Here is a 14681-nt window from a genome sequence, read left to right as displayed (position 1 = left end):
AAGGCCGCCTGCCGTTCACGCCACTGCCACTGCCTCTGCCTCTGCCACTGCTGACTGTGCTGGCGATGCACTCCAGAGGACGAGCCAGGACACCACTTCATCTGCCTCCGCCACTTTGTTGACTTCTACCTCATCCTCCCCTGGTCCTGTCTTATCTCCTTCTCCTGCACCATCAAAGGCACCATCAGGCGTTTCTTTACAACAACCCACCATCTCTCAGACATTGGAGCGGCGGCAGAAATACACTGCTAACCACCCACACGCGCAAGCCTTGAACGCCAACATCGCTAAACTGCTGGCCCAGGAGATGTTGGCGTTCCGGCTTGTTGAAACTCCCGCCTTCCTGGACCTGATGGCAACTGCGGCACCTCGCTATGCCGTCCCTAGCCGTCACTACTTCTCCCGGTGTGCCGTCCCCGCCTTGCACCAGCACGTGTCACTCAACATCAGGCGGGCCCTTAGTTCCGCGCTTTGCACAAAGGTCCACTTGACCACCGACGCGTGGACAAGTGCATGCGGACAGGGACGCTACATTTCACTGACGGCACACTGGGTGAATGTAGTTGAGGCTGGGACTGCTTCCCAAACTGGCCCGGTGTACCTCGTCTCCCCGCCTAACATTCCTGGCAGGGACACGAGAAGAACACCCCCCTCCTCCTCCTCCTCTACCGCCTCCTCCTCCGCCACCGCCTCCTCCTCCGCCACCGCCTCCTCCTCCGCTGTTAGATTGACCCCAGCTACGAGTTGGAAACGTTGCAGCACTGGCGTTGGTAGACGTCAGCAGGCTGTGCTGAAGCTGATCAGCTTGGGGGACAGACAGCACACTGCCTCCGAGGTGAGGGATGCCCTCCTCGATGAGACGGCAATATGGTTTGAGCCGCTGCACCTGGGCCCAGGCATGGTCGTTTGTGATAACGGCCGGAACCTGGTAGCAGCTCTGGAGCTTGCCGGACTCCAACATGTTCCATGCCTGGCCCACGTCTTCAACCTAGTGGTGCAACGTTTCCTAAAGAGCTACCCCAATGTTCCAGAGCTACTGGTGAAAGTGCGGCGCATGTGCGCCCACTTTCGCAAGTCGACAGTAGCCGCTGCTAGCTTAAAATCTCTCCAGCAACGCCTGCATGTGCCACAACACCGGCTTTTGTGCGACGTCCCCACACGCTGGAACTCAACGTTTCAGATGTTGAATAGAGTGGTTGAGCAGCAGAGACCTTTGATGGAATACCAGCTACAAAACCCTAGGGTGCCACAAAGTCAGCTGCCTCAGTTTCACATCCATGAGTGGCCATGGATGAGAGACCTTTGTGACACCTACGGGTCTTTGAGGAGTCCACAAGGAGGGTGAGCTCTGAGGATGCGATGGTGAGCCTTACAATCCCGCTCTTGTGTGTTCTGAGAGAATCCCTGATTGACATCAGGGATAACTCAGATCACACAGAGGAGTTAGGGATAGCATCCGATCCGTCACAGCTGGAGAGTAGGTCCACACATCTGTCCGCTTCACTGCGTTTAATGGAGGAGGAGGAGGAGGAGGAGGAGGAAGAAGAGTTGTCCGATGATGTGATGGTGATACAGGAGGCTTCCGGGCAACTTCGAATCGTCCCATTGTTGCAGCGCGGATGGGTAGACATGGAGGATGAGGAGGAAATGGAGATTGAACTTTCCGGTGGGGCCAGAGGAGTCATGCCAACTAACACTGTGGCAGACATGGCTGAGTTCATGTTGGGGTGCTTTACAACCGACAAGCGTATTGTCAAAATCATGGAGGACAACCAGTACTGGATCTTTGCTATCCTTGACCCCCGGTATAAAAACAACATCTCGTCTTTTATTCCGGTAGAGGGGAGGGCCAATCGCATCAATGCTTGCCACAGGCAATTGGTGCAGAATATGATGGAGATGTTTCCAGCATGTGACGTTGGCGGCAGGGAGGGCAGTTCCTCCAGTAGGCAACCAAGTTCTCACCGGTCCACACAAACGAGGGGCACACTGTCTAAGGTCTGGGACACCTTGATGGCACCCCCTCGCCAAAGTGCCGCCACGGAGGGTCCTAGTGTCACCAGGCGTGAGAAGTATAGGCGCATGTTGCGGGAATACCTTTCCGACCACAGCCCTGTCCTCTCCGACCCCTCTGCGCCCTACACGTATTGGGTGTCGAAGTTGGACCTGTGGCTTGAACTTGCCCTATATGCCTTGGAGGTGCTGTCCTGTCCTGCCGCCAGCGTCCTATCTGAGAGGGTGTTCAGTGCAGCCGGTGGCATCATCACTGACAAGCGCACCCGTCTGTCAGCTGAGAGTGCCGACCGGCTCACTTTGATAAAAATGAACCACCACTGGATAGAGCCTTCATTTTTGTGCCCACCTGTGTAAAGCACCCCAACATGAAACTCCATGTCTGTACTCAACCTCTCCAATTCCTCCGCATCCTCATACTCATCCACCATAAGCGTTGCACAATTCTGCTAATACTAGGCTCCCTCCAACATGATTTCCCCCAACTCTGCTGGTTAGAGGCTCCCTCCACCCTGATTTCCACCAACTCTGCTGGTTAGAGGCTCCCTCCACCCTGCTTTCCCACAACTCTGCTGGTTAGAGGCTCCTTCCACCATGAATTTGCCCAAACTGGGCTGTTTAGAGGCTCCCTCCACCATGAATTGGTCCAAACTGGGTTTTTTAGAGGCTCCCTCCACCATGAATTGGTCCAAACTGGGCTGGTTAGAGGCTCCCTCCACCATGAATTGGTCCAAACTGGGCTGGTTAGAGGCTCCCTCCACCATGAATTTGCCCAAACTGGGCTGGTTAGAGGCTCCCTCCACAATTAATTGGTCCAAACTGGGCTAATTAGAGGCTCCCTCCACCATGAATTGGTCCAAACTGGGTTTTTTAGAGGCTCCCTCCACCATGAATTTGCCCAAACTGGGCTGTTTAGAGGCTCCCTCCACCATGAATTGGTCCAAACTGGGCTGGTTAGAGGCTCCCTCCACCATGAATTTCCCAAAACTTGGCTGTTTAGAGGCTCCCTCCACCATTAATTGGTCCAAACTGGGCTGGTTAGAGGCTCCCTCCACCATGAATTTGCCCAAACTGGGGTGGTTAGAGGCTCCCTCCACCATTAATTGGTCCAAACTGGGCTGGTTAGAGGCTCCCTCCACAATTAATTGGTCCAAACTGGGCTAATTAGAGGCTCCCTCCACCATGAATTGGTCCAAACTGGGTTTTTTAGAGGCTCCCTCCACCATGAATTTGCCCAAACTGGGCTGTTTAGAGGCTCCCTCCACCATGAATTGGTCCAAACTGGGCTGGTTAGAGGCTCCCTCCACCATGAATTGGTCCAAACTGGGCTGGTTAGAGGCTCCCTCCACCATGAATTTCCCAAAACTTGGCTGTTTAGAGGCTCCCTCCACCATTAATTGGTCCAAACTGGGCTGGTTAGAGGCTCCCTCCACCATGAATTTGCCCAAACTGGGCTGTTTAGAGGCTCCCTCCACCATGAATTTGCCCAAACTGGGCTGGTTAGAGGCTCCCTCCACCATGAATTGGTCCAAACTGGGCTGGTTAGAGGCTCCCTCCACCATGAATTTGCCCAAACTGGGCTGTTTAGAGGCTCCCTCCACCATGAATTTGCCCAAACTGGGCTGGTTAGAGGCTCCCTCCACCATGAATTGGTCCAAACGGGTTTTTAGAGGCTCCCTTCACCATGAATTGGTCCAAACTTGGCTGTTTAGAGGCTCCCTCCACCATGAATTTGCCCAAACTGGGCTGTTTAGAGGCTCCCTCCACCATGAATTGGTCCAAACTGGGCTGGTTAGAGGCTCCCTCCACCATGAATTTCCCAAAACTTGGCTGTTTAGAGGCTCCCTCCACCATTAATTGGTCCAAACTGGGCTGGTTAGAGGCTCCCTCCACCATGAATTTGCCCAAACTGGGCTGTTTAGAGGCTCCCTCCACCATGAATTTGCCCAAACTGGGCTGGTTAGAGGCTCCCTCCACCATGAATTGGTCCAAACTGGGCTGGTTAGAGGCTCCCTCCACAATTAATTGGTCCAAACTGGGCTAATTAGAGGCTCCCTCCACCATGAATTGGTCCAAACTGGGTTTTTTAGAGGCTCCCTCCACCATGAATTTGCCCAAACTGGGCTGTTTAGAGGCTCCCTCCACCATGAATTGGTCCAAACCGGGCTGGTTAGAGGCTCCCTCCACCATGAATTTCCCAAAACTTGGCTGTTTAGAGGCTCCCTCCACCATTAATTGGTCCAAACTGGGCTGGTTAGAGGCTCCCTCCACCATGAATTTGCCCAAACTGGGGTGGTTAGAGGCTCCCTCCACCATTAATTGGTCCAAACTGGGCTGGTTAGAGGCTCCCTCCACAATTAATTGGTCCAAACTGGGCTAATTAGAGGCTCCCTCCACCATGAATTGGTCCAAACTGGGTTTTTTAGAGGCTCCCTCCACCATGAATTTGCCCAAACTGGGCTGTTTAGAGGCTCCCTCCACCATGAATTGGTCCAAACTGGGCTGGTTAGAGGCTCCCTCCACCATGAATTGGTCCAAACTGGGCTGGTTAGAGGCTCCCTCCACCATGAATTTCCCAAAACTTGGCTGTTTAGAGGCTCCCTCCACCATTAATTGGTCCAAACTGGGCTGGTTAGAGGCTCCCTCCACCATGAATTTGCCCAAACTGGGCTGTTTAGAGGCTCCCTCCACCATGAATTTGCCCAAACTGGGCTGGTTAGAGGCTCCCTCCACCATGAATTGGTCCAAACTGGGCTGGTTAGAGGCTCCCTCCACCATGAATTGGTCCAAACTTGGCTGTTTAGAGGCTCCCTCCACCATGAATTTGCCCAAACTGGGCTGTTTAGAGGCTCCCTCCACCATGAATTGGTCCAAACTGGGCTGGTTAGAGGCTCCCTCCACCATGAATTTCCCAAAACTTGGCTGTTTAGAGGCTCCCTCCACCATTAATTGGTCCAAACTGGGCTGGTTAGAGGCTCCCTCCACCATGAATTTGCCCAAACTGGGCTGTTTAGAGGCTCCCTCCACCATGAATTTGCCCAAACTGGGCTGGTTAGAGGCTCCCTCCACCATGAATTGGTCCAAACTGGGCTGGTTAGAGGCTCCCTCCACCATGAATTTGCCCAAACTGGGCTGTTTAGAGGCTCCCTCCACCATGAATTTGCCCAAACTGGGCTGGTTAGAGGCTCCCTCCACCATTAATTGGTCCAAACTGGGCTGGTTAGAGGCTCCCTCCACCATGAATTTGCCCAAACTGGGCTGTTTAGAGGCTCCCTCCACCATGAATTTGCCCAAACTGGGCTGGTTAGAGGCTCCCTCCACCATGAATTGGTCCAAACTGGGCTGGTTAGAGGCTCCCTCCACCATGAATTTGCCCAAACTGGGCTGTTTAGAGGCTCCCTCCACCATGAATTTGCCCAAACTGGGCTGGTTAGAGGCTCCCTCCACCATGAATTGGTCCAAACGGGTTTTTAGAGGCTCCCTTCACCATGAATTGGTCCAAACTTGGCTGGTTAGAGGCTCCCTCCACCATGAATTTGCCCAAACTGGGCTGTTTAGAGGCTCCCTCCACCATGAATTGGTCCAAACTGGGCTGGTTAGAGGCTCCCTCCACCATGAATTTCCCAAAACTTGGCTGTTTAGAGGCTCCCTCCACCATTAATTGGTCCAAACTGGGCTGGTTAGAGGCTCCCTCCACCATGAATTTGCCCAAACTGGGGTGGTTAGAGGCTCCCTCCACCATTAATTGGTCCAAACTGGGCTGGTTAGAGGCTCCCTCCACAATTAATTGGTCCAAACTGGGCTAATTAGAGGCTCCCTCCACCATGAATTGGTCCAAACTGGGTTTTTTAGAGGCTCCCTCCACCATGAATTTGCCCAAACTGGGCTGTTTAGAGGCTCCCTCCACCATGAATTGGTCCAAACTGGGCTGGTTAGAGGCTCCCTCCACCATGAATTGGTCCAAACTGGGCTGGTTAGAGGCTCCCTCCACCATGAATTTCCCAAAACTTGGCTGTTTAGAGGCTCCCTCCACCATTAATTGGTCCAAACTGGGCTGGTTAGAGGCTCCCTCCACCATGAATTTGCCCAAACTGGGCTGTTTAGAGGCTCCCTCCACCATGAATTTGCCCAAACTGGGCTGGTTAGAGGCTCCCTCCACCATGAATTGGTCCAAACTGGGCTGGTTAGAGGCTCCCTCCACCATGAATTTGCCCAAACTGGGCTGTTTAGAGGCTCCCTCCACCATGAATTTGCCCAAACTGGGCTGGTTAGAGGCTCCCTCCACCATGAATTGGTCCAAACTGGGCTGGTTAGAGGCTCCCTCCACCATGAATTTGCCCAAACTGGGCTGTTTAGAGGCTCCCTCCACCATGAATTTGCCCAAACTGGGCTGGTTAGAGGCTCCCTCCACCATGAATTGGTCCAAACGGGTTTTTAGAGGCTCCCTTCACCATGAATTGGTCCAAACTTGGCTGTTTAGAGGCTCCCTCCACCATGAATTGGTCCAAACTGGGGTGGTTAGAGGCTCCCTCCACCATGAATTTGCCCAAACTGGGCTGTTTAGAGGCTCCCTCCACCATGAATTGGTCCAAACTGGGTTTTTTAGAGGCTCCCTCCACCATGAATTGGTCCAAACTGGGCTGGTTAGAGGCTCCCTCCACCATGAATTGGTCCAAACTGGGGTGGTTAGAGGCTCCCTCCACCATTAATTGGTCCAAACTGGGCTGGTTAGAGGCTCCCTCCACCATTAATTGGTCCAAACTGGGCTGGTTAGAGGCTCCCTCCACCATGAATTTGCCCAAACTGGGCTGGTTAGAGGCTCCCTCCACCATGAATTGGTCCAAACTGGGGTTTTTAGAGGCTCCCTCCACCATGAATTGGTCCAAACTGGGGTTTTTAGAGTCTCCCTCCACCATGAATTGGTCCAAACTGGGGTTTTTAGAGGCTCCCTCCACCATGAATTTGCCCAAACTCTGCTGGTTAGAGGCTCAATCCACCCTGATTTTCAAAACAAATGTTGGTGCCAACCTCAACTTACTACAAGGGCCAAATTCACTGCTGGTGACAAGCTCTCCTCACTGCAAGTGCCAAATACACATGTTTCAAGGTGTTTTCCTACTGTCAGAGAGGTGGTATTGAGTGTGTAAAGTGTGTAGTTGTTAGGCTGTGATGTTGGGGTAATAGAGGGTCTTTGGTGTGTTAGATGCCCCCAGACATGCTTCCCCTGCTGTCCCAGTGTGATTCCAGAGGTGTTGGCATCATTTCCTGGGGTGTCATAGTGGACTTGGTGACCCTCCAGACACGGATTTGGGTTTCCCCCTTAACGAGTATCTGTTCCCCATAGACTATAATGGGGTTCGAAACCCGTTCGAACACACGAACATTGAGCGGCTGTTCGAATCGAATTTCGAACCTCGAACATTTTAGTGTTCGCTCATCTCTAGCTATTAGGAATGAATAAGAGAACCTTGTTAAGCATCTGTAAAATCATTCTTGGCAATGAATCGAGACAGACACAGTGAGGAGTTGTAGGATTCGGTTACACAACACTTACAAAAATGTAGCAGAATAGTAGCTTTGTATATTGACAGATATGAAGTTGATGAGCAATATGCAGCCCTATACAGAGATGTGGAAAAATACAACTCCGTCACCATCATTATATGACATGTGATGTGCCTGTCCACTGAATACACCCAGCACCCGTGGCTACTCTTTCCACCATATAATTATTACATAACTACAACACACAACAGCTCTAATAAAATGAGAATTATAATGGATCGTGCATAATAATCAGTTATAGGAGCAGAACAGAAGAGCCATATATTTATCACCAGCAACCCAAAGATCCCACTGTCTAATAACGGGATCTATTAAGGTGCTTTCCAGTGTCCAGATAAAGAAATCCTGCAAGCAGTAACTTTTTTTGGAAATTTTTTAAAAATTCTGGTAGCTTGAAGCTCCAGGGCCCTAATGCAAAATTTGCTTACCTTGTGCCATTCAGAAGAGCTGTATATTTTGTTTGTTGGGGATCTAGGGCCTAGTAGCATCTGCACCCCCTATAGCCATGCCCCTGCCTCTAACACATATGTATTTCCATCTGAGGTACTGCATTCATCAATAGAGACTGTGAACCCCATGTTGTCCCAACAGGAGAGGGTTTCTATCAAACATTTATGGCCATAAACACTCAATACCTGAAATCTCCTGTGAGAAAACAATGGCAGCCTGATGCAATATAGAAACCATATTGTAACAGTAAAAACTAAATGTAATAATCTACCATTAAGAAACACTAAATAATAGTGGACTTGACTTTAAGATGTGGTGTTTACTTTGATCTTGGTAGCACCTCCTCATCCCGAGCAGCCATTAGGGGCTTTTTACTTACTCATTTTGTGTGTGGAGTAAGTCTCGGCTCTGACCTCTCCTGTCTCTCCTTCAGACGGTCACATTTTCCCTCCAGCTGTCATGCCTACTGTCTGTCTAAGCACAACACATGCGAGCGCTGCTGTTGGTACAGCGGGCGCCTGTCACATGAGGCGATGAATTTTACTGACTAAACATAGCTAAAACAAAGCCAGATCACTGACAAGGCCCTGCTGAGGCACCAGTTCACACAGAATAAAAATGGCTGCCCTTTCAATCTCTGCCAATCCCTCTTCTACCAGACTGTCTTATGCAACGCAGCCAGTCTACATTCCTATGCACAGATTGACACTGACTTGTGTGGATTATTATAGTCAAAAACTATACCTCCGAACTTACAGGCATCAGGAAAACAGACATAATCTGGCAAAATGCATCATATGTACAAATATGATTTATAAGATATGATATGCCATCCAGCTCCCATACAATAGATGATCATCCTTTGTTCAACATACAATGGAGAAGACTCCTAAATGTCTCCACACTATAAAACCCCATAAGGGCCCCAACATAGTATAATACTTCCCTCCTGCCCCCATACAAAATAATGCTCCATTATGGCCCCCAAATAAAAAGCCCAGGGGGTTTTGCCAACTCTAAACATGACTGGACACTCTTGAACAGGGAACTTCAAGGTGAAGCTTAGAATCCTGCCTGCCTAGCATACTCACCGCTATCTCTATACGCACTCACTTGGTACACACTGCCTTCCTGCAGCACCCTTCGCTTTTGGTGGCAGGCCTTTGTTATCCTGAGGATTAGTGCAACCTGCTCTGCTGCTCCTGTGTCCACCTGCCTGGTCAAAGCTATTCATGGGACAATTGTTCTTCGCCACTTCTCTCACGTGGCAGTGGTCAAGCAACAGGATCCAAACTGTACCACTGCTTTGTCCATTCCATGTCATTTAAGAGATGCACGCAACGTGCAGAACATACAGAAATGGATAGCCAGAGATCAATGTTAAAATTATACAAAAAAACCAAACTGATCCACTCCTATCATTATTTTTGGACAGAAACAAAATGTAGTATACCATATATTTGTGTTCTTCCAAAAATAAAAACAAAAAACCCACATCATTAAACACTGATTTCTATGTAAATGGTCTATTTGCATCTTTTTTTTTTAATCCATTTTTTGCATCAGATATGTTAAATGGATTTAAAAAAACAAAATGTAATCTGAATGAATCCTTATAAATATCAGTCTAATTCACCTTCACACTCATACCTATACTCAATATCATAGTCACTCAGTCCTCTTTTAGATTCCCCATGCACTAGTAGCATTGCATACCTTCCCTGACTGTAACATTGCTACGCAACATCATAATTTACTCTCCCCTTTAGTTCTCATCTGCCTGATTGTGAAACCACAGACAATGCAGCCCAAGCACAGCTTAGACAAGCTCACATGAGGTTAAATGGGGTCTCTCAGTCACATGTGCTTCTGACCACGGCTCTGGGCAACAAAGTCTCTCTCTGGCACAGTTGTGCGGCATAAAGTCTACCAAATACAATGTGACAGATAACGCTTTATGTCAATGTGACAGATGACGTATACCAAGACTACAAATAGAGACGCTTCAGCTCTATAACTACATGACTTGCGCTAAGCAATAGCCACAGCCCGAGTACTGCACATCTTGTAAATCACAGGGATTACAGGTATCTGTGGCCATAAGTAATGCTTTTCCATAACAGAAACCCATAAAGATGTCTTAATGACACTGGCCCCTTAGGATTTTAGTCTGCTAGCAGATGGCTGCTTGTAGTTTCAGGTTCTCCGGTCACTAATGAATAACACAAGTATATAATTGAGCAGTAGCTGGCCTTCACATCAATATTAACTTTATATCTCTTCATTTATTATGCAATTTTTGGCTATGCTTCTGAAGTGGATATTCCGGAACCATAGTCAGTTCATACTTCTAATATTGTCTAATAACTTACATCCTTGCTCTAGGATCAGACCAAAACGAATACCATAGCAAGGATACTGCAAATAACAGGACGGGGAGCTTGGACGCTCAGCTCAAATATGGGATAAAAGGAAAAGATGGATTGTATTCAAGAAGAGCAAAGACCTAAAAGAGTAAAAAAAAAATGGTTATCTAGTACTTTTACGATAAGTGGTCTGTGCACGGGGTTACAAACCACAAAATAGCAGCACACTCAATTCTCACTCAATATCTATTTTGCTAATGGAGGCTGTCCAGTTTCAGCAATTATATGTTATTTTCAAAAATATTTTATGTACCAATTTTCACAGTTTTCTAGATCTTTGCTTGCTGTCACTCTTTCTGCTTACTTCCAATGGATAAAAATCAGTCCACGTTCATGTGAGGGACAGCCCGTGGTCATGTGATGAGCACACAGGTGAATGGCTAACACGCTGTGCACCTGTATGACCATCATATGACCATGGACTACACAGGTCTGTGGAAAAACAGCAAGCACGCCACATGGATGATTTCTATGTGCCATCAAAGCCCTCTACAGACCTATTAATCTCATGTAGTAAGCCTAGGACGTCAGGGGCTCCACCTGGGAGACGTTCTGCAAGCTGAATGCTGAAATCTGGAGGTATAGACTTTATATACTGATAGTGGTGGAAGGAGGCTATTCTCTTATATTATGACTTGTTGTGAGGGGCCCCAGACAGTATGAGGAGTGTGCATGTGGGGAAAGAAAATTTGGAAGGTTTTATTAGGAGGGACTGCTGCTGCCATTACAAGGTGGAAAGGTTGGAGGGCATTTGGCCCTTCTGCAAAGTTATTTTGGCTAGCATGGTGGTATCTGTTTGGCACTGCAATGGTTAGCTGTGCTGCGGTACTATGGGGTCTGCCTCTTCTGGATGCTGGTTTTTGGACACTGAACACTGAAAATTAAGTGAGCTAGAAACTGTAATACATAACTATTTCACATCTGGACAAAAGGGACACAATTTATGTAACAGAGAAATCTCCCCCCCCCCCCTTATATAACCCTTTAAATGTTACCTAACAGTATAAACATACTAATATCACTGTAGTGTGTACAGACTGTGCATATGATACCAGATATGGAGCACTACAGTGTGTCCTGTGTGTGCACTGCTTTTATTATTTTCTCAACTTCCAAATTTTAGAGGTTTATTAGCCAATTATTTTTATAGGAAGTGCGTTTCCACGGAGACCACAACTCGTACATATGGCGTTCTTATCGAAAATGCTAGAATCATAAAATGTATACTGAGGACTTGAAGCTAGGTATACAGAGAATCCTGATAAGCTTTTAGATTTTAACCAATCTTATCTATACTCTGCATAACAATCAGAATATGCATGGAAACTGACCTTGGGTGCAGATTTTTACACGCTGTGAATTTTTACAGCGGATTTCAGCCATTGCAATGCAATATTTGGGCAAAACAAAGCAGAAAATGGGCAAGGCTAGATTGACATAAAAATAGAATTCGTATCAAACTGTAACTTGACATTTAACACATTAAATGCACTAATGCAGCAATTGTTAACTTACCACATCAAATGTCTTTGAAAATGTCAAGTGTCAAGCTAAGGTTGCTGAATCAGTGATTCTAATACATTACGGTACTGTCATACAGACAGGTTGTGAAGACAAAACCAGGAGGGGAATGAAAAAAAGACAAAAAAGAAGGAGTGCTTGTCCTCAATACTTTCCATATATATGTACAGTATATACACATACATACATACATACATACTGATAGATAGATAGATAGATAGATAGATAGATAGATAGATAGACACGCTTACACACACTGCTGTATACTATCTTCACTAGTGTGAATAAGAACTTAATCTGCACCTGGAAGAAAAACACATTACCTATCATCAAACAGATCATCAAAATATTGGACTACCTAATAAAACCACATGTGAAGATTTTGTGAGCAGACACCTTTGAGAACAAACAAGAACTCCGCGGCATTGTCCCTCATTTGCAAAAGTCAATCTATTCTTGGATGTGAGCCATGAATTCACTTAGCAGCATCTCCTGTATACATGCACCTGGTTACAAGGGCATAGATAGATCGACATTATAAGAATACCAGATAAACCTTCTACTGTGCTGCTGCTATCATCTTACACGGCAAATGCATGCACTGAGTGAACAAAGACAAAACGACATGTGATAGGGAACAGTACAAAAAAGAGCCGCCTTGTTGGGTAGTAAAAGCTAAAAGTCACCCTCCAGCGGTAACAATAGCAAACATGGCTTTCACTGCAGCAGCTGTTGTTGCCACTGATAGATGTTTGCGATAGACTACACTACATTCTAAGTGTTCTCGGTGCAAAAATCAAGACGTGAATATCAAAATTCAGAGACTATATCTCTGCTGATATGGTGATCCAGTATAGTTATTGGTATAGTTAGCATAACCTTAGAAACCGGGTCTACTAGAGGCAGAAATGGAAGCTCCTAGGTCCCGATCTGTAATCCGTCTCTTTAAAGAAGTGATATATTTTATGTGGCTGAAGGACCATTGGGTCCAGGCTCTGATGGTGACTGCTACCCCTGCTGTCTCTATAGCTATGGCCCTAGAATTTATTTACATTTAAGATGCCCCAAATGAAAAATGGACATTTTACAAGTTCAGGGTGTATTTGACAGTAACTCTATTTTCCAATAGTAATGACAATGGTAAATAAAGATGTACTGTAGTTAAATAGGGTGGTAATGTCGCAACAAAGTGGTCCCCAGCCTTACAGTCTGTCATGGGACTAAACAGCAGCAGGAAATTTCATAGAGGAAAATATGATAAAAAAAAAAAAAAATGTTGAAAAAAGAAACCAACAAAAAAACAAAACAAAAACACAAAAGTCGGGAACATTTCCTAGAACCATTTTATGGTAATGAAATAAATTAACTTGTATCCTATGATAGTGCTTGACCCAGTCCACATCTCATTTATTTCTGTCCTATTGATCAATAAACAGGAATTTTACACTTAGATAAAACCGATGCGGATTTTTCTAGCCCGTCACATTCCAATATGTCCTACATTAATCTCACAGTGAAGCAATGTAGCACTCCCATCCACCTGCTAGGAAGGGAGAAGTGCTGAGCAGGAAAAACTTCAGCAGCGTCTCTACTCTCTCCTAAAGTTCTGGAGTAAAAGATATTGCTGCTGTATAAACAATAAAATAAAAATTAAAAATGTAAAATTTAAATAATTCTGGTGCTGCAAAAATATACATCTGCACATTTCAGTTTCAGTGCATCTGCTGTGAAATGAATAACAGGACCCAGAAAATAAAGTTTTTTGTTCTCAAGAATAATGATAGATAGATAGATAGATAGATAGATAGATAGATAGATAGATAGATAGATAGATACTGTGTGTGGGTGGAGGGTACCTGAAACCCAGGTTGGTGCTTCTGAACACTGCAGCAGAGCTTTTCATTGCTGAGAATTGTTACTAAAAGCTTCATGTGCCATCCAGTGGCCAAATGTGTATTACACAGCACCCATTTACTGCAAAGCTCCCTGGTGCCATTAGTTCTAGTATTATAAGTTATTAAACGTTGTGACATATGGGTAACATCAGAGGAGGTGGGTGACATCTGTAACCTCAGCAATACTGACAATGAGCGCCCACCATGGTTTCTTTGTGAAAACTGCAATATAATCCAGGTAGCCTTCCAAAGATCAGTAAATTACAGCACAGTTTGTCATTTTCGCATTTCATGGCCATACAGAAAAGCATTTTTTTCCCCATCTAAAAATTAGAAAGCCTACAGAAGGGACGATCTGATTATATTTTAACATTTCTGTCAGTGAAGACTGACACGCACACACAAAAATATCTTCCATTTGTATTTGTCAATCTGGCAACTTTAATATCAGTTGTTCTGATCTACTAAGGGAGAAAAAACAATGGAGCAATGGTGACAGTGTGAATGCAGCCTAAAAAGTAATCAGATGTGGCGCACACCTATTAAAGCTGGAATTCCACTTTAATGTTGTCACTGTTACCTCACCTTTAGTTGGAAAAACAAACACATGCAACAACAACAACTAGATACAGAGAACAGGATACATAAAATCATAAAAAAAACTACATTAACAATAATTTGCACAAAACAGTCTACAGACTCTTAATAGACTTTTTCCTGCAAGTCTGGTTACCTTACACAAGAAGAGGACAGACGTACATACCTGGAAGACTAGATCCCCTCATGCACATGCTTTTCTGGACTCAAACTA

General features: G+C 46.3%; 1 protein-coding gene across 3 annotated transcripts in view; it reads right to left on the bottom strand.

Moving 5' to 3' along the window:
• The window catches only part of TRAK1 (trafficking kinesin protein 1), a 146157-nt gene that overhangs the window by 95343 nt on the left and 36133 nt on the right, over positions 1–14681 (bottom strand). The window contains exon 1 of one of the 3 annotated variants that reach the window (XM_075271241.1): positions 8408–8478. The exons of 1 other annotated variant lie outside the window; for it this stretch is intronic. In XM_075271241.1, the coding sequence (XP_075127342.1) occupies positions 8408–8411 (4 nt within the window). In that variant the 5' untranslated portion in view covers positions 8412–8478. Of the gene's footprint in view, positions 1–8407; positions 8479–14681 lie in introns of those variants that run through there. One more of the 3 variants, XM_075271243.1, reaches the window with a different exon arrangement.

The sequence above is a fragment of the Leptodactylus fuscus genome, chromosome 4, assembly GCF_031893055.1.
Source record: "Leptodactylus fuscus isolate aLepFus1 chromosome 4, aLepFus1.hap2, whole genome shotgun sequence".
NCBI lineage: Eukaryota > Metazoa > Chordata > Amphibia > Anura > Leptodactylidae > Leptodactylus > Leptodactylus fuscus.
The sequence above is the reverse complement of the archived record's forward strand: the minus strand, read 5'-3'. Positions and strand labels throughout refer to the sequence as shown.